The sequence below is a fragment of the Lontra canadensis genome, unplaced genomic scaffold (assembly GCF_010015895.1).
Source record: "Lontra canadensis isolate GAN:19392208 unplaced genomic scaffold, GSC_riverotter_1.0 scaffold69, whole genome shotgun sequence".
In the NCBI taxonomy this organism is placed as follows: Eukaryota; Metazoa; Chordata; class Mammalia; order Carnivora; family Mustelidae; genus Lontra; species Lontra canadensis.
The window spans coordinates 574,319-594,890 of record NW_022631063.1 but is presented as its reverse complement, the minus strand read 5'-3'; the positions used below and the strand labels follow the sequence as shown (position 1 = coordinate 594,890).

The window sequence follows — 20,572 nt, the reverse complement described above, 5'->3', positions numbered from 1 at the left end:
TGTATTTGGCCTAATAGACGGTACTGTAACCCTTGATCTCGAAAAGAGAAATCCTTTCCCCACTAACATCGTTTACTTTCATCTCCCTTCCTCCATGCTTTCCAAAGTTATCGCCTTCAAATGCAGGGAGAAATGAAAACACCACCTGTGTTCCCAGACTTTCTATTTCCTATCTAGGGCTTCAACATCACGAGAGATAAATCCCAGGTTCCTTCAGATGCTAGAATGCAGCCCCATATGATTCAGCAGAAGTGGGTAGCAGTTGGGTTTGATTAGTCTTGGCAGACACTCTGTCACATCTCAGGAAAAGGCTCCAAGAGGACCACACACCTCCCAATTAGCCATGTCAAACTTGCATCTGGCTTTCTCTGTGTCCTTCAGTAGGAAGTCAACGCCACCCAGAGAGAGTATCAGGATTTCCAACACCTGCTATCTTCTGTGAAAACTTATTTTTGTTCTGTAGATCAGAAGATACTGCTTCTTTGGAAGGGCTTGACTCATCCTTGATGGGCAGAACCCCAGGTTGCTATTGTCACCTCTTGGCATCGAGATTCTTCAATCATTCAGCAGCATGGGGGGATTGAAAGACAAATCAAAGGCAGATCCTGTTCTCAGGAATCTGCACTCCAAGAAGTGAGAGATGTGTATTAATAATAAGATAATTAATATTGCATTGCACGTCATGACGTAATATTAATTATTTTATTCTATCTCATTAAATCCACGCAGCTACTTTATGAGGTAACCACACTTATCCTCATTTTACCCATCAGAAAACTGGGGCTTTGAGTTGGTCTGTCAGATAAGCTGCAGAGCTGAAATGTCAACCTTATCTTCTGAAGCCAACTGCCCTTCTTTTTTTTTTTTTTTTAAAGATTTTATTTATTTATTTGACAGACAGAGATCCCAAGTAGGCAGAGAGGCAGGCAGAGAGAGAGAGGAGGAAGCAGGCTCCCTGCTGAGCAGAGAGCCCGATGCGGGGCTCGATCCCAAGACCCTGAGATCATGACCTGAGCTGAAGGCAGAGGCTTTAACCCACTGAGCCACCCAGGCGCCCCTGCCCTTCTTTTTTTCACTACACTGCTGGAAGGAAAGGATCAGCAAAATATCAGGGAAGTTTTCTGAGAACCAGAAAAATGACAGCCTCTATTTCAGTTAATTTTCACAACAGTGCTACCATAGGTTAACATTATCCTCATTTTGTTGATGTAGAAATTGAAGGGATTGCCCTGATTCAGTAACTTGTCCAAGGTCACATAATAAGTAAATGGCTGGAGCAGTTTTCAGGGCTGACTTTCTCTCCTCTGGATCTTGTTATCTCTTCCCACTAAGTTTAATTTTCATTCTCTTCTTCAGAATCTGTCTTACTTCTTCAGATTAGTTCCTTTGTCTCATGTAAGTAGAATGAAAAGAGTAATTCTAGAAAACTGTGTCAGAAATGACTTTGTGTAAGAGAGAGAAGAGCTGTGGTTCTTACATTTTAAAGACTCACGGTCACATGAGAGGTTTCATATAAGTGTGTGGGTTATGCACACAGAATTGTGTCCCCAGAGATGGTCCCTGGGTTCAGTGACCTTTGGGTGGGGCCCAGGAGTCTGCATTTTCCAAATCTCTCAAGTGATTTTGTGGCAGATGGACCAGAAACTTGACTTTGACAACAAACAAACAAAAATAAAACAAAAAATGAAAACATTAATGGAAAGTTTCTTTTCTTATTTTTCTCACCTTATATTATTTTCTCCCACTTACCAGACCTGGTTATTGATTTTAGGTCTGCACTGTTTCCTTTAAATTCATAGATTCCATTTTACTCCTTTCCCCTCCACATGCACTCTTAGCTTCATTATTTACACTGGACAGTGGTACAAAGCATTGTTCTTTGTACACTGTTTTCAGCCAGGGGTATCAGCAAGCCCTCGTTTTACACATAAGTGGGTCTCACTTCAGGTAAAAAAATGAATTACACATGTTCTGCAGACTGGTGGAAAGATAACCATTGATCACATTATCTGGTAATTATATTATGAGGAATATAATGCTTACTCTTTGACGCTGGCCCTTGAAACTTCCTACCCACTCTCTATTTGCCACACTGTACATGCCTAGGCTCCTATGAGAAAAATTCTCCAAGGATATAACCTTCAAGATGGCCTGGTTATTCCTATCCCTAATCTAAGAGGTATTCTGAAAGACTGGTAATGTGTAGCACTGAGGGGTCAACTCAGCCACCTTCAGCTGACACTGTGACATACAGAGAGCCAGATGAAAGGACTTTTTTTTTTTTTTTTGCTACCATGCAACAAAATCTTTATTAAAAATTTCAACAGGTTCAGCTATTACTGAAAGTGGAAATTTAATTTTTAAACTTAATTTGGGGCAAATGGCCATAATTCAGAGTAATGCCATCACTGGGGACTGTAAATGCAACACTGAAGGATTAATGGCCACCCTTTAGACAGAGGACCAAGTACAGGGTTGATGCTTTCTGGATGTTGTAGTCCGAAAGTATGTGGCCATCTTCCAGCTGCTTGCCTACAAAGATGAGCCTTGGCTGGCCGGGGGATGCCTTCTTTATCCTGGGTCTTGGCCTTCACATTCTCTATGGTATCAGTGGGTTCCATCTCCAACATGATGGTCTTGCAGGTCAGGGTCTTCCTGAAGACCTGCATTTTGACTTACTAGTGACAAAGGTACTGTGAATTGTCAATTATATTGAGTAACCTCAATGCCAACACACTCCCCTCAGTAATGCCAGTCACCTCAGAAAGATTTCCACTTATTTTGTCAATCTGTTTGCTCTTTTGTTCTTTCTCAGCCACCAAAGCTATTTTAGTGGTCTGCCCCTTCATCTCACATTTGCTCTCCCAGGCAGTGTCTTACCTCCTCACTTTTGGTTCTCTGCTCCCTTCAGTGTTTTAGGCATGTTGCCTCTGGCCCTATCCCAAAACAAACAGCAGGAATAAATCAACACTAACCACAACTCACAAGAGTCCCATGAACTATTATACTAAATTAAAAATATCCTGCATGGTATTCACAGCCCCTTATAGCCTCACCCTGAGCTGTGAATTCAGAATTTATTTTTTATCCAGTCTTAGTTTTAATTTATCTTGTCACTGACCCATGGTTTACTAGATTAAAATTCTTTCTAAACCCTTCTTTTGAGTACTCAGTTACTTCGGCCTCTTTGCTGTCACTTTGTGTGTATTTCTATGGGAGAATTATTACACTCTGTTTTAATAATTTGTGGTTTTTTGTTGTTTAGTCTTAGTCTATGTGCTCTAGACTAAGGAACTAGACTGAGTTCCTCAAAGTTGTCAGCCAGATCTTAAACATCTTTATATCTCAGATACAATGTCTACACCTAATAGGCATCTAGTAAATGCTTATTGAAAATTAATGAATGTAATGATGGATAGGTTGTTATGCTTAATTAACTGTTAATGTAAACACCTCTGATAATGCTTGCCACATAGTAGGCCTTTGATCAATTCCTTTTTCCTGACCATGCTCTCTCTCTCTTTTTAATTTGGTCATTTTTAAAGGTGCCACTAGTTGAACAGCTCTTCCGCAAAGAGTTTGAACCATTTTTGAAGAAATGGTATCATACAATTGGATTAAGTGGTGATACCCAGTTGAAAATATCATTTCCAGAAGTTGTCAAAACCTATGACGTTATCATCAGTACAGCTCAGATCCTTGAAAACTCCCTTTCAAATTCAGAAAAAGGAGAAGATGATGGTGTCCAGTTTTCAGGTTGGTTTAAGTGTTTATTTTTAGAAAAAGAAGAATTAGTAATATTGATAGTGGTAACAGGGTATATTAGTTAAATAATTTTCAAAATGCTGATTTAAAATGATTATTTCTGATTTAGGGGCACTTGGGTGGCTCAGTGGGTTAAGTGTCTGACTCTTGTTCTCAGCTCAGGTCTTGGTCTCAGAGTCTTGAGTTCAAGCCCTGTGTTGGGCTCCATGCTGTGTGTGGAGCCTACTTAAAGAAAATAAAAGTAAAAATAAAAAAGTTTATCTCTGATTTAGATTGTCTTTCATTGCTTAAGTTTTCATGAATTCTTCTATTTTCTTGGGGAAACACAAAAATTATGATACATTTTAATCAGGTCACTTTATTTATATCTGAATATGGTATTAAATCAAGCATTCACTGGACTTTCCATTTACTTTTCATTTCTAGGTACCAACAAGATATTTTCATATGCTAATGGAAACTGTTAGATATGCTATCTTTTCCATAGAATGAAATATAATCCTTTCTATTTTGTTGGGGAAAGGAAGAGAAAGTGAGAGAAAAGGAAAGAAGTATAAATAATCATTATAATAATTGTAATAATTAAATGTGATGTTAAAACAAGGCAAAATGATCTCTGTTCAAATGACATGGTTCTCATTTAACATTAAGAAAAAAACCCTCTTCAACTTTAAATGTTTCATTAAAGAACGAAAGTGTAATCCTGATTAATTTGGGGGAATAAGGCAAGGATTGAATTCCATCCTGTGACACTTTTACCTTTATAAACTTTCCAAAACTAATCTTTTAAGTAGGGATAATAACTAACAAGAACAGTTTCATAATTAATATACATGGACCTCTGGATGTAAAGGTGACTAACACAGTCACGTTGCCCTCTTAAAAAGTGAGAGGTCTGCGCTAGGATTCTGCTCAAGAAAAGACATTCCCGTGGCAGCTCAGTTTACTACCTTTAAGGTACTTTTTTTCACTCTACCTTGCTGTATGGACAAATGAACCATTTGGATTTTCTTTTAAGACTTTTCCCTCATCGTCATTGATGAATGCCATCACACCAACAAAGAAGCAGTCTATAATAACATCATGAGGCGTTACTTGAAACAGAAGTTGAAAAACAATAAACTCAAGAAAGAATGCAAACCAGTGATTCCCCTACCTCAGATACTAGGACTAACAGCTTCACCAGGTGTTGGAGGAGCCAAAAGGCAAGCTGAAGCCAAGGATCATATTTTAAAAGTAAGCCATTAACTTTATGTAATACAACAACAGCAAGCATAGCAACAACGACAGCACCCTAAAGCAAATGCCAGTGTTTCCTGGGCTTTTTGAGTAAGATTAGTCCAAGTGCCATGGAGTGCATAGAAGAAGGTATTCTATGATCGTTGATTAAGTGAAATCAGTATGTTTTTGCTAAGGTAAATATAGTCAGTCTTCTACAAAACAGTAATGTGCCCTAATAAATTACTATGGTACAGAAAAATACCACAAAAATTATGGAGTACATATAGAATCCATGAAAAATTGAGACAAATGAAATACCTTATTTTAAATATCTACTCCTATCATTAAACTTGATGATCCATTTGATAGAGAAATATGTACCATCTATGAAAATTTCTAATTTTCTTAATACTCCATAAGTTTCAAAATTGCGTATTTTCTTCTGTGCCTTTTTTGTTCCGTGTGATTCTCAGATTCTGGGTAATTCAAATTAAATGAGAAACGGAGATAAGAGAATCGCTAGTTGAGGCTGTACTATTTGTCAGCTGACCCCAAATGGTAACACCACATCAAGTACTATTGTTGATTTCAAGTGTTAAGTGAATTCAGAGTAACATAAGGCAGAGTAGCTAAGGCAATTGCATTTGTATTTTAAGTCCTTTACTTGAAGTTGAATTCAGTAAAAATCATGTAAAACAGACAGAGGCACAATTATTTGTTCCAAGATATAATTTATTATGGGATTAAGGACTAACACCACTCTAGATCCAGGCACATCTAGGCTTTCCCTAATCCTAGCCTTACGTTGTCCTCCTTATGTGTGGAAGAGGGTGGTAATCTAATCCAGGGATGTCAAGATGACCTTTAAATGTCTTATATAATGCGGTTATCTCATAGCCATTCTCTGCTAATCTCTGTAATGCTACACTGTTTCCATGTCAGTTTTTCCAGCTGGCAAATGGAATTTAAGGAATGAAAATAAATACACTTCCTTTTCTGGAATTATCCACCAAGATTTAGAAGCTTTTTTTTTTTTTTTAGTCCATCCGGATAAATGTATTGGTTAATCAGATCTACAGTAAAGCAATACTAAAATGCTATATTTAGTTAGTCACGGTCACTCTTTGTTATATAAAAATAATTCTGCATTGAATCAGTTGAAAAGGAAAAGTAAATATTTGAATATTGAAAAAAATCTCTTTTCCAGATATGTGCTAATCTTGATGCATGTACCATTAAAACTGTGAAAGAAAATATTCATCAACTCAAAGACCAAATAAAAGAGCCATGCAAAAAGTTTGCAATTGCAGATGACACCAGAGAAGTATGTGCTTAAAATTTTATTAGATTTTTTGTTCTTTTGTTTTTTTATTATGTTCAATTAGCTAACATATAGTACATCATTAGTTTTTGATGTAGTGTTCAACTATTCATTATAATACCATACTCAACTGAAAGATGCACAGATTTTTTTATACCAACCATATGAAGAATATTATCTTAAATTTTTTGCAAAATAAGTTACAGTTTTATTCTTTTTTTAGTTATGAGGCAACAAAACACTGCTGCAAATTCTATCTTCCAGCCTTCTTTTAGTTTTTCAGTTTATATGAAGAGAAGCTTGACTACATGTGAGCCATGGGGGTGGGATGGAGAGGGTTGTATAGCTAAACTAGAGGAATTACTGTAGTTCATTTTATTCTTTTTACTTTCTGGGTGAATTACAGCACTAGTTTTCTGACGTTTCACAGAGCCATTTTGTTGCTACCAGGTTACAGTTGGTAATGATAATGGGAATCCTACCTAATTTGCATATTTACTTTCTTAAGACAATACTGACATGGTAAAGAAGTAAAATATTTACTTTGATAGTGCTTTTGCAATGAGTATTTTCACTGATTATAAAAATCAACTGTGTTAGTTTGGACATTATGACCAGGATATTATGTCAATAGTTTCTTTTGTAAAATATAAAAAGCATGGTAAGTTTTTGCTCTATGTACTTGATAAGAAGTATAATCATTGAAAATCTACCTCAAAGGATATTAGGATTAAAATCATGAAATATGTATAGTAGACAATGTTGTATTTGAAATGTAGTAGGCACTAACCCAATGTTCCTGACCAATCTCCATAGATCAATGTTTTGGAAATTCTAAAGATGACTACTATCTATTCCAGCTGAACCAGAACATTTGAATATTCTTGATTTTCCTTTACTTCTTGTTACTTACTCAGTTTTACTTAAAAATTTAAAAACATGTTTCTATTCATAATCATTTTTAAAAACCCCACAAAATCATCAGGATATGTTTTTAAAAGAAGTTGCTGTCTTACTTTTTAACTGACTTATTTTGATACACTTTTTATTGAAGTATAACAGACATGCAGAAAAGTACAACTTCATAGGTGTACAGATTGCTGAAATGTTATAAAATGAATATATCTGTATAATCAAAATCCAGATTAAGAGACAGAACATTTTCAGCACCCCCAAAACCCCTATGCCTCCTTCCAGTCGCCCATTCCCCAAGGATAACTACTATCCTGACTTCTAATACCAAAGATGGGTTTTGACTGACTCTGGACTTTACATGAAATCATATAGTATGCACTCTTATGTGTCTGGTTTCTTTTTTTTTTAAACTCTATCTCTTAACCTTTTTTAAAAAAATTCCAGTTATTTAATATACAGTGTTATATTAGTTACAGGTATACAATATAGTGATTCAGCACTTCCATACATCACCTGATGCTCATTACAAGTCTACCTCTTAACTTTTTATTTTGGTAAAAATAATACTGAAACCAAATCTTCCAAAGAGAATGTTTCTTAAATTATATTGCAGGCTTTCCAAATATGGGGGCATTGCTTTAATACATATATTTTTAAATTACTATTAGCATTCAAGGTGCACATTATCCATTAATTTTATTTTTGTGAAATTTTTAGAATGGAAATTCTAGTAGCAGTACTTAGTGTTGGTGTATGTGTATGGCTTAAGGGTGGATTACTGATAAAAAATAAATGTACAAAGAGGTGGTCAGAGATTAACTTGTTACTTTGTCCAGACAAAGATTCTGAATCAAATTTATTATAACATGGAAGTTATTTTAACAAAGATAATGTTATTTCTTTAACAATATAAGCATGTAAAAATAAGCATAATTTATTTTTAGGACCCATTTAAAGATAAACTTTTAGAAATAATGAACAAGATTCAAAGTTTTTGCCAAATGAGTCCAATGCCAGATTTTGGAACTCAACCCTATGAACAATGGACCACTCAAATGGAAAAAAAAGGTAATTTGGGTTTTGACCTAACACTTAGTTTATTCCATGTTTATGCTAAGATTTCAGATGATACGTCATATATTCTCAACCAAACTGAAAGCAAATGGAATATCAAATGAAATTTCTGTGTTTGAAGTAGTATAAGGATGAACATGATTTTTTTTTTTAAGGTTTTATTTATTTATTTGATAGACACACAGCGAGAGAAGGAACACAAGCAGGGGGAGTGGGAGAGGGAGAAGCAGGCTTCCTGCTGAGCAGGGAGCCCTATGCGGGGCTCGATGCGGGGCTTGATGCGGGGCTTGATCTCAGGACCCTGGGATCATGACCAGAGCCGAAGGCAGACACTTAACGACTGAGCCACCCAGGTGCCCCAGTATGAACATGTTTCTAATTCTAATACCTCTAATGTGTGATTCTAATACCTTATCTAAGGAAAGAAGCACCAATCCATCCATTTTCTGTTTATTTCCAGAGTCTTTCACTTATTGTATGTTTAACATGTTAAGATAAATATTATGTTTCTGTCTCCAAATGCAAACTCAACTGAAATGTTTTCCGTGTCATTCCTCTGAGTCGGCACAGATCAGGTCTGTGTTCTTGCTGATCCAGAACTCAGGTAGCCAGTCTAGGGGTTGGAAAACTTTCAGAGCTCAAGGCACATTTTGAGCCTTACCTTGGCCATCTCAAAAACAACATGAAGCCAGTTTTGGAGTCAGTATCATAGACATATTCCAGTCCACATTACAATTTTAGGGAGTGTGTTCTACCATGATTTCACTGTACATAACATATTCTTTCATAGCTGCACGAGAAGGAAATCGCAAAGAACGGGTTTGTGCAGAGCATTTGAGGAAGTACAACGAGGCCCTACAAATTAATGATACAATTCGAATGATTGATGCATATAATCACCTTGAAGCTTTCTATAATGATGAGAAAGAAAAGAAGTATGCAGTCCAAGAAGATGAGAGTACTGAGAGTGGTGAGGATGGAGATGGTGGTGGTGATGAAGACGAAGATGATGAAAAGAAACCTTTGAGCCTGGATAAGACAGATAGATTTCTCATGGATTTATTTTTCGGTAAGAATCAATGTTATGTTGATTGCATACTCTGATGCATTTGCCTCTTGGTGTGAGCCCGCTGCTTCTCAAGAGCTCTCCGAAAGGCCCTCTTAAAATCATCTTTCATTTTGAAAGAGGAAATCCCACTCATACTGAGGCTCTTTCCCATGGGCTCAGATTAGCCATGAATTGTATAATCATAATCAGTCACTTGGTCATCTGGTTTTATTGTCAACAAGACTGCAATATATTTATTTACTAAGCTAGCCTGATCATTAGATAGCACAAGATTAACGGTAGCTCAACTACATCTCAGTATCTCATCACATAAAACCTCCCACTGTAATTTATTCACGTTTTATAATTCAAACTAATTCTTTTTTAAAGAAAACAGGAGAATGTTGAAAAAGCTGGCTGAAAACCCAAAACATGAAAATGAAAAGCTGACCAAATTAAGAAACACCATTATGGAACAATATACAAGGACTGAGGAATCAGCCCGAGGAATAATTTTCACAAAAACACGACAGAGTGCATATGCCCTTTCCCAGTGGATTACTGAAAATAAAAAATTTGCAGAAGTAGGAGTCAAAGCCCATCATCTGATTGGAGCTGGACACAGCAGTGAGTTCAAGCCCATGACACAGGTGAAAACATCCTTCTATATTTCTTTCGTTATGCTGAAGTTAATTCCCAAATTGTTGTAGCCTTTTTTTCCATCAATTCTCTTGCCCCCTCCAAATAATTTGATAGAATGCTTGTTCTTAAAATAAAACGTGAGTTGAGTAGCAATCTAATCTATGGCGTCTGATAAGCTTAGCTTTGTAAGGAGTCACTTTTTTTCACATACTTGGAGGAACTTTCGAAATTGAGTTTCCTTTGCAAAAATGATTGACATTTAAACTTAGTAACATAATGGAAAAATGGTTATGATATAATATCAAGTAGAAAAATCAAATCCCCACAAAAATATGTGCATTATAATTAGAAAAATGTAGAATATGTTTGCATAGGATGAGATCTGTAAGGCAACTTGGAAAAATGAAGACATTTCATGTGTTAGAGATTTGGGACTACGAGTGATTTTCTTTTCCTTTTTAAGATTTGTTTTATTTTGTTTTCATTTCGTTATACTATTTATTGTGTGCACAGTAAAACCCATGGGAGAAAAAAAGGCCCTTGTAGACATTACAAGTATGGCTTGTGAGAATAAAACGTTCTTTTAAAGTCATATTGACCTTGAGTCTTGCTGGACAAGGAGACACTCCAGTTATCTCATGGTCATCAAAATTCAGTCCATTGGAGCAAATTAAATCTGTTTTAATGTTTGCTGGGGAAAAACTTTTTTGAAAATGTACACTATAATGCTCAATACACTCTCTGCATGTACTCAGGTAAAGTTGCCTCGAAAATTTATGTCAGAGAAAGGACCGTTTACCTTGGATGAGGAGCTTACTTCCTCCTTTGTGATGAGAGCTAGTTTACTTAATTTGTTTCCTTTTTGCCCTAGCTTTCAGGGAGCTCACAGTCAAAACTGAAGCTCAGTCTCACTGCCTCTGTGTTACTCATTACAAATAGTACATCTATATTCTTCCACTCCTGTTTTTAAGTTTCTGTCATATTAACTTTAGTATTATGACTTTGGTTAAATATGGCCTCAGCTCCTCTTTGAAAAGAGGTGAGGTACAAAAGGAAAATATGTTGTCAAGTGACTTTTTGCTCTTTAGCCATTTCAGAGTTGGGGGCTACATGTCAAAATAAAACACACCCCTTCCCTTACGCCCCACATCCTCCCCTTGTGAACAGTTGGACTTACTCACTGGGAGAGGGAGTCAACATTTACTTGAGATGATTTGAGGGGCTAACTCTGTCTGAAACTCTCATGATTAAAGTTACTCTTTTTTATACGATTTTATTTATTTATTTGATATAGAGAGAGAGTGTATGTGCACAAATTGGGGAGTTGGAGTGGGGGAGCTGACGGAGAGGGAGAAGCAGACTCCCTGCTGAGCAAGGATTCTGACCTGAGCTGAAGGCAGACACTTAACTGACTGAGCTGCCCAGGCATTCCTAAAGTTACTTTTTTTGAATAGCGCAGACACCTTCTGCTAAAATCCGAAGACTTGTGAATGCTTATTAGTGTACGTGAGTGTGAGAGGGAGAAATTATCAGAGAAGACTGGAGAATTCTTCAGCTTTTAGGAGTCAAAAAGGATACACACTGCCTCTAAAAAGAAAGGGAAGAGGGTGGGAGAATACACTATTGGTCTGACCTGTTTATTTTTGTCTAATGTTTAATGTTTTGGGATAAAAGATAGCATAAATGTGCACCAGAGGCCGACTGGACCAACAGCTTTTATGAGTCTTAGAACAAAACCACACTGGCCCTTTTGGGCTAGGTTTATGCTTACCCACTTCTCCTCTGCAAGGGCCAGAGTACTTTCATTTCTTTACTTACATTAAGTTTCAAAATTCAGAGTTTTTAAATTTAATAAGTTATTAAAATTATGTTTTAATAATTTATTATTTCATTTTTATTTAATCTTCTCTTTGGACACATAATATATTTACCTCTTTCAGAATTAATAAGGTTCAGGGCACTGTTCTCCAGTCTTCTTGCTCCCTTCCTGGAGGCAGCCAACGTTTTCTGTTTCTCACATGTCCTTCCAGACATATTTCATAGGTTTCCTGCTCGAGTGACTCTTACGTGGCATAGAATGTGTGATTTTATCTGTGACTCAAAATTCAGTGATCTTTAAAAGTGTCACCGAATCTTATTTTCTGAATATTAAAGATTCTGAAGTTAATGTAGTAAAAAGCAAAGCCCATTCTAGTCTCTCATTGCCTTATCCTCTTCGCCACTGAAAGCGTCTCCTTTTTCTTCTCTCCCAAGTCACCCATCAATTTATTTCCTTGGCATAAATGATGGTCTTCCCACTTCCAGACTGGATGATGGAAATATTTTTGTTATTGTGTGGTAATCCCAGATTGGAAATCAAATGTTGTCTCACCATCATGTCTTTGTTCAATGCCAAAAACAGATGGCAGTGAATCCGTGTATGATCTAATCCTTTGATTTGCACTGACCAGTTGCAATTTATTATTTCTTCTGCTAATTAGAAGATTTTAATGTGTTTTGCATCACAAAATTTAATTTATTAAACTGTTTCTACAGAATGAACAAAAAGAAGTCATTAGTAAATTCCGCACAGGAAAAATAAATCTGCTTATCGCTACCACAGTGGCAGAAGAAGGTCTGGATATTAAAGAATGTAACATCGTTATCCGTTATGGTCTCGTCACTAATGAAATAGCCATGGTCCAGGTACATTTAATACCTCCAATACATTAATTTTGGATTTTGTGGTGTGTGTTTGTTTTCTTTTAGCAAAACAGCACAAATAGTTTTGAAATATATCCATTCTCCTTCTAAAAGAGAAACCATTTTGCACCTTATGCAAATATCAAATCATTATATTGCACACCTGAAACTAATATAATGTTATATGTCAATTATACCTCAATTAAAAGAAAAAGAAACCTTGAAGAGCTTCATCCTACTGCCTTTTATGGTGTCTTTTAATTTATATGACAACAGATAACTTTTGTATTTCTAAACAACTCGGTTATTTTTGTGTCCCAAGACTCTTTAGAAACAGGACACTGGCCTGTCTGTAAGAGTTGAAAGAGGCCCCCCTCATCCCCAGGATGTCTGTGAGCTCCCAGCTGGACCAGGAATTTGAAGTGCAGTGTCCCTAAAGTGTCTGACAAGTAATATGCACAAACCTTAGGGAGCTCTACTATTTCTGCATTTTCCTCCCTATTCTTGCAATTTTTTTGTGTGTTTGGAATTTTTCATAATAACATGTTGGGAGAGGCAGAGTTATACATGCAAGACAAAAGTGAAATGTCCTAATTTCCATTTAGTTTCACTTTTTCTCTATCTTAACCCACACTATTTTAACCATATAATTGTTACCTTTTGTTGAGTATGTATGGGAGTTCTACCGTTAATATAAATAATATTCTTCCTATAACATTAACTAAAAATCTTTTTTATTTTTTATTTTTTTAATATAATTTTATTTTTTCAGTGTTCCAAGATTCATTTTTTATGCACCACACCCAGTGCCCCATGCAATACTTGCCTTCTTAATACCCACCACCAGGCTCACCCATCCCCCCCACCTCCTTCACCTCCAAAACCCTCAGTTTGTTTCTCAGAGTCCACAGTTTCTCATGGTTAGTCTCCCCCTCCGATTTCCCCCAATTTACTTTTCCTTTCCTTGCCCTAATGTCCTCCATGTTATTCCTCACGCTCCACAAGTAAGTGAAACCATATGATAATTGACTTTCTCTGCTTGACTTATTTCACTCAGCATAATTTCCTCTAGACCCGTCCATGTTGAGACAAAATTTGGGTATTCAACCTTTCTGATGGAGGCGTAATATTCCATTGTCTATATGGACCATATCTTCTTTATCCATTCGTCTGTTGAAGAGCATCTTGGCTCTTTCCACAGTTTGGCGACTGTGGCCATTGCTGCTATGAACATTGGGGTACAGATGGCCCTTCTTTTCACTGCATCTGTATCTTTGAGGTAAATATCCAGTAGTGCAATTGCATGGTCACAGGGTAACTCTATTTTAAATTTCTTAAGGAATCACCACACTGTTCTCCAAAGCAGCTGCACCAACTTGCATTCCCACCAACAGTGTAAGAGCGTTCCCCTTTTGCCATATCCTCTCCAACACTTGTTGTTTCTTTTCTTGTTAATTTTGGCCATTCTAACTGGTATAAGGTGGTATCTCAATGTGGTTTTGATTTGAATCTCCCTGATGGCTAATGATGATGAACATTTTTTCATGTGTCTGTTAGCCATTTTTATGTCTTCTTTAGAGAAGTGTCTGTTCATGTCTTCTGCTCATTTTTTGATTTGATTATCTGTTTTTTACGTGCTGAGTTTGAGGAGTTCTTTATAGATCTTGGATATCAGCCCTTGTCTGTGGTGTCATTTGCGAATATCTTCTTCCATTCTGTGTGTTCCCTCTTTGTTTCGTTGTCTGTTTCCTTTGCTGTGCAGAAGCTTTTTATCTTGATGGAGTCTCAAAAGTTCATTTTCACTTTTGTTTCCTTTGCCTTTGGAGACATGTCTTGAAAGAAATTGCCATGGCCACTCTCAAAGAGGTTACTGCCTATGTTCTCCTCTAGTATTTTGATAGATTCCTGCCTCATGTTGAGGTCTTTTATCCTAAAGTCTCTTTTTAAAATACATTAAATTGTACCTTGGCAAGGAAGACAAATCATAGAAGACTAAGATAACCAGATAACCACCAAATTAGGAAACAATTGTATTTCAAGAGTTAGCTTGTTCACAGTTTATTACACTGAATGCATTTTTATACAGATAATATTATAGTTGGTAATTAGGTTCCTGGGCCAAGCCACAATATTTTCTGTTACTCAAAATGTTCCTAAGTATCAATTTCTAAAGGGTACTATAGAAATTTATCACTATGATGATCATGTTTTCATGGGCAAAGGTGCTCAAAATTCAGCGTAGATATCAGGAACAGAACTGTATTCTCAACAGCCATGGTGTCAAGGTCAGAGATATCCATCCCTCCTACCAGGCCGGAGGAGTGTCTCCCTATTGCAAGTCAATGATGTTGGTGCCCTCATTGAAAGAAGGTTCCCAGGAACAAAAAGGGTGGACAGGATGGTCTTGTATAATTGAAGGTCTTGAGGGTTGGTGTGGTAACCTAACCATCATTGCTCTAGAACATTGTTTATTAAAGTGCATTTCGAATTTCAAAGAAACGGCTTATAAAAAATGGATAATAACTAACTTTACTGAGAATAGAGAAATTACTTGAAGACTGGAACGTGGGGCAATGAATACCATTCCAGGCCAAAAATGAGAGTGTAAATGAAACCCTTCATTTACTTGATTTCTTTATGTTCTCAGGCCCGTGGTCGAGCCAGAGCTGATGAGAGCACCTACGTTCTGGTTGCGCACAGTAACTCAGGAGTTATTGAACGTGAAATAGTTAATGATTTCCGAGAGAAAATGATGTATAAAGCTATAGACCATGTTCAAAATATGAACCCAGAGGAGTATGCTCGTAAGGTATTGTTATTGGCCCTCTCTGAATTTATTTTTTACTTTAAAGTGGCTGCATGTTGTTGACATTGATAGCTTTGTGGCTAAGTCTCAAGACAGAAATTATGCTGAATTTTAGTTCCAGTTGGGATGAGCTGTGCTTAGTCCAGTTTCACATACAAAGAATCAAGATCTATGATGGGCAGAAATTGTCAGGCTGCTGTTCCAGTGAAACCAACCGTAAACTTTGATGATATAAATTTAGTCTGACCTTGATCAGAAAGACTAGTACATCTCACTCATTGAAGGCAACCTGGTAATTTTGGTTTGACTCAATCTGTTTGTACAGGCACAAGTTTTTCATTCCAGAACTATTTATGAAGTGCCTACTATGTGCCAGGCAATGTTCTAGAGAGAGAACATGGTAACAAATAACACATATAGACTCTTGCCACATGAGGCTTATAGTTTATAGTACACATAATGAGATTTGAGGAGGAGAAACAAGAAACAAAAATGAAGCAGGAAATGCATCACATAAGAATAAATGCTACAGAATTAGAATAAGACAATATGAAACAAGTTTTTTGATGAATACTCTATAGATTGGGTATTTGGGGAAAGTCTCTTAGAAGGAGAGACATTGAGGCTAGATCTGAATGATAAGAAAATACATAATATGTCACCGGCTGCATCTCACTTTACTAATGTAGAGTCATTTGAGCTGCAAGAGGAATGTAGTGAGGGAAGAATGCATTTCTACAATATTTCAGGAAATCCCCCATACCACTGAATTAAAGACTGTAACTACTATAATAGCAAACAATCCATTTAGAAGAAAATTCACACCCTTGCATATGGGTGTGAATGTTAGTTTCTTAACATTGGAATTGGCTCTACCCTAAATAGAGTTTCACGAAAGGGATGCTTTTAAATTGGTGTGCATTGCTATAACCAACTCCAAGGTTTCCTGGCCAGGTTTCTACACAAACTTATATTTTAAAACCCCTTTAAATATAAGGCAAACCAAACAGTTGGTAATGTCAAATCAAACATCTGTGGCCAAATAATGTCGCTGGAAAGTTAATCAAGTGGATATTTTCAGAGATTGATCTTTCGAGACCAAGTGTTTTGGATATACTCTAGGCCATCTCCAGAGTTTATGGGTCAAAATTTTCCAGCTTATGTCTACAGTAAGATACAGTCTCATTGGGGTCCCCAAATCACCTACCTTCTTAGGTTTCCTTTGGCTAAGAGACCTGCCCTCCGAAAGCTACTCCAGGCTGACAGACTGAGAGCAGGGATGGCAATGATACAGGGGCACATTCCACTACTAATCTGTGTGGCTCCCTAGGCAGACATTGCTGCAGTAGACTTCGCTACTAGGTCCCAGCACATCCTTCTTCTGAGTTAAGAATCCTTCTCAACACAATTTTCAGGCAGCTGCTAATAAATGGTGAGCACTGACACTGAAGATGAGGTCTGTTTTCCACGTCATATACAGATTTTGTACCTAACCAAAAGCCTCTAAACCAGACTTCTAGAAATAATGTGAAGACTTGAAGCATTTTCCCTAACAATGACTCAGCAAATTTTCCCATGTCATTATGTTTTATTTAGACTTTGACTGACTGCTGCTGTGCCTCCTATATATTTCTTAAGTTTTGTAAATTTTTTTGCCCCTCTGATTGTTTCATATTCTTTACTATTTTGGAACTAATCCTTTAGTTCCTGGTGTCCTGGTTGCATACCCATATATTAACCTTAGATTTATTTTTATTTTTCCTGTCAAACCTATAGGTGTTCTTTGATTGGCCTCCATGTATGTGGTACTATGTCAAATCATCTTTTATCAGCCCACCGAATTATAAATATCTTACAAGAACAACCTACTTAAACTTTTAGGAAACAGAATACTTTAATCTTTTACATTACTATCATTTACAGGACATTAGTTCTTTGTACTTATCCGATTAAATTATCATATGACCCATGGGTTGTTCACAAGGTTTAGTTCTCTTTTTTTGTATTAAATATGGCTATCTTGAATCAAAGCCTAAAACAGAGGTGAGAGCCAGGCATGGACCATTCAGCTTTGTTCATCACGACTGATAGTTTACGTTTACTAAAACTTCCCCCTCAGTCTTCAGGATGGCTTCCTCCAGAATTTAATATAAATTTGCCATCTGAGAGAGGTTCGGTTTGGAGGTAAATTTCTTAAGAACCAGATTTTCCTACTGTGAATTTGTATACATGTGAGAACTGGTCAGTGTCTATCTCAAGTTTTGTGTCTCTACATTGTTTCTGCTATGAAATAAATTGTGCCACTAACCACACAGCCTTGAATACAGGGGTTTAAGGACATACTCTCATAAAAAAACGTGGACTATCTAGATCCTATATGATAGCTCCATGCTGTCGTGAGGAAGGCAAGACTCTTCTCTTTCTCTCTTCTCTGCCCTTTTAGTATTTGGTTTCCATCATCCAGGTCAAAGATAGTTTTTTGAATTTCAACTGTCATATGCTCATTTTAGTCAGGAAGAAGGAAGAAGATGGAAAAGGTAAAAAGTGCAAATGACAGCTATCTGATACTTAAGGAGCCTTTCTGGAAATTCTGTTCAACATCTTATGTCTCATTGATTACCGGCTGGGAAATGTAGTCATTTAGCTAGCATATTTCCACCCAGGATGCAATTATAGTTCTGTTCCCAGGAAGAATGGACACTGGGTGGGAATCTAGTAGTTTCTGCCACAAATGTGTAAAGAAGAGATTGACTAAGATAGCAAAGGGTCTAGAAATTATAATATGTGAGAAAATCTTAAAGAAACTGGGAGGCTTATCACAGTTAAGAGAAGACTATTGGTAATGTAATAGCAGTGTTTGTTCTTCAAAGAGATTCCATGTAAGAGAAGGTTTAGACTTATTTTCTGAAACAGAATTAAAACTAATGGTGAGGGAGAGAGTTTAGAGGGCAAGTTCTTATTTTATTTTATTTTATTTTTGTGGAATATTGCTAAGGATTTTCTCACAATAGAACTTGTTTAAAATGGAAGAGGTTGTTTTCAGAACACTTGAGGGTTCCACATTTCCTTGATCGCAGGGAAGGATTATATGCGAAATTCTTTGGGGGAAATCACCTCATTATTTTTTATTTCTAGACTATGGCCAAGTGTACATTTTCATAACTATCTAAGATCTCTGAATTCCAGGAGAATTACTTCAGTCAAACTGTGAAAAAAAAGAAACACTTTTTTTTTCCCTCAATGCAGATTTTGGAATTACAGATGCAAAGTATAATGGAAAAGAAAATGAAAATCAAGAGAAGTATTGCAAAGTGCTACAAAGAAAACCCATCTTTAATAAACTTCCTCTGCAAGAATTGTGGCGAGCTAGCCTGCTCTGGAGAAGATATCCACGTCATAGAGAAGATGCACCATGTCAACATGACACCAGTATTCAAGTAAGTCCAGGAAGACTCCATTTAGGTTTCTCTGTAAGAGGTGAAGTAGGTTATATTGTGAATGTTCTTCCAAAATAGGACAAATGAGACTCATTATTTTTCAGAACTTCCCTTCCATTAGCCCCCACATTATATCCCTATTTCAAATGTCATTTTTTTTCAAATATTGCACTGGGGCAGGGAGGGAGACGTGTAATACCCAAAGCCATTTTGATCCAAGGCACATTAGTTTGGTGTATACTCATATGTGTTCTCACAATTTTGGACAACTTAAATTTCATTAGAATAATCGACCAACTTGGAAGAAGACACCAAAGGCAGCATGACCCTTGAGAGGGGTGTGCAAAAGGGGGCATCTGCTGATGATCTGCAGGGGCAGAAGGACAGAAGGAATAAAACATAGGATACGCATGCCTGTGGATGACCTTCAGTTCCAACAGCATGCACCCACAGGCTGCATATCTGTCTATTGTGAATTCTCAGAGGTTTTTTTTTTTTTTGGTTTTTTTTTTTTTTTACTTCTTGATAATTTTAGAGAACTCTATACTGTGAGAGAAAACAAAGCCCTACAAAAGAAATTTGTAGACTATCAAACAAACGGCGAGATTATCTGCAAAAAATGTGGCCAAGTGAGTAAATTGCTGTGGATTTATTTTTATTTTGGCCTAAAGGAATTCTTAATTGAATGTGCATTTAATTTTTCCTCTCACTGTCTTTTGTTTTTCAGGCTTGGGGAACTATGATGGTGCACAAAGGCTTAGATTTGCCTTGTCTCAAAATAAAGAATTTTGTAGTGGTTTTCAAAAATAATATGCTAAAGAAACAGTACAAAAAGTGGGTAGAATTACCTATCAGATTTCCTGATCTTGACTATACACAATATTGTTTGTTTAGTGATGAAGATTGACGTTTGATTTGAGAACCTTTAAAAATATTATCAACTTAACATTTAATATGATACTGATTAATATTTTTACTACTCCAGAACTGATATGAGCATTAATAAAATCATTGCTTTACTCTGCATTGAGCTGTGTAGAGGAAGACAATATAATGTACTTTCAAGTATCTATCTTGTGGATGGGCAGGGGTAAAGAATACCCACCAGTAATACTCATTAGTGTGGAGCATTATGGTATGTGGAAAGAATGCTGGAGCATAAATGAAGATCCAACATATCACTATCAGTCCTGTCATTGATCTTCAAAATAAAATTAACCAAATCAGTTCATCTTTCTGAACCAGTGTCCTTATTGGTGAAATGTTTATATTATTATTTACCTTGGCTTTTATTAGTTTTCTATTGCTACACAACAAATTACCACAAACTTAGTGGCTTAAAACAACAGCCCTTTATTGTTGCACATGTTCCGTAGGTCAGAGGCCTGGACAGGGTCCTTTGCACAGGATCTCAGAAGGCTGAAATCAAGTTGTGGGGCATGTAATGTTTTCATCTGGACATTGGGTGAAGATTCACTTCCAAGCTCTCTCAGGCTATTGGCTGTCATTTCCTTTTCTTCTTAGCTGTCCACTGGGGATCACTCTGAACAACTAGGGCTGCCCTCACCATATGGTCTGCTCACAGGACCTTTTCTAGCACAACTACTTGCTTCTTCAAAGTCAGCAGGACAATCTCTCTTCTGTGTGCTAAGATAAAATCT

General features: G+C 36.7%; 1 protein-coding gene across 2 annotated transcripts in view; it reads left to right on the top strand.

Moving 5' to 3' along the window:
- The window catches only part of IFIH1 (interferon induced with helicase C domain 1), a 54,778-nt gene extending 34,636 nt beyond the window's left edge, over positions 1–20,142 (top strand). The window contains exons 6-16 of one of the 2 annotated variants that reach the window (XM_032880299.1): positions 3,546–3,756; positions 4,784–5,001; positions 6,194–6,310; positions 8,167–8,290; positions 9,087–9,365; positions 9,735–9,994; positions 12,522–12,671; positions 15,316–15,477; positions 18,721–18,911; positions 19,447–19,540; positions 19,639–20,142. In XM_032880299.1, the coding sequence (XP_032736190.1) occupies positions 3,546–3,756; positions 4,784–5,001; positions 6,194–6,310; positions 8,167–8,290; positions 9,087–9,365; positions 9,735–9,994; positions 12,522–12,671; positions 15,316–15,477; positions 18,721–18,911; positions 19,447–19,540; positions 19,639–19,818 (1,986 nt within the window). In that variant the 3' untranslated portion in view covers positions 19,819–20,142. The remainder of the gene's footprint in view (positions 1–3,545; positions 3,757–4,783; positions 5,002–6,193; positions 6,311–8,166; positions 8,291–9,086; positions 9,366–9,734; positions 9,995–12,521; positions 12,672–15,315; positions 15,478–18,720; positions 18,912–19,446; positions 19,541–19,638) is intronic. The other variant, XM_032880300.1, reaches the window with a different exon arrangement.
- The last annotated feature ends 430 nt before the right edge of the window (positions 20,143–20,572 follow it).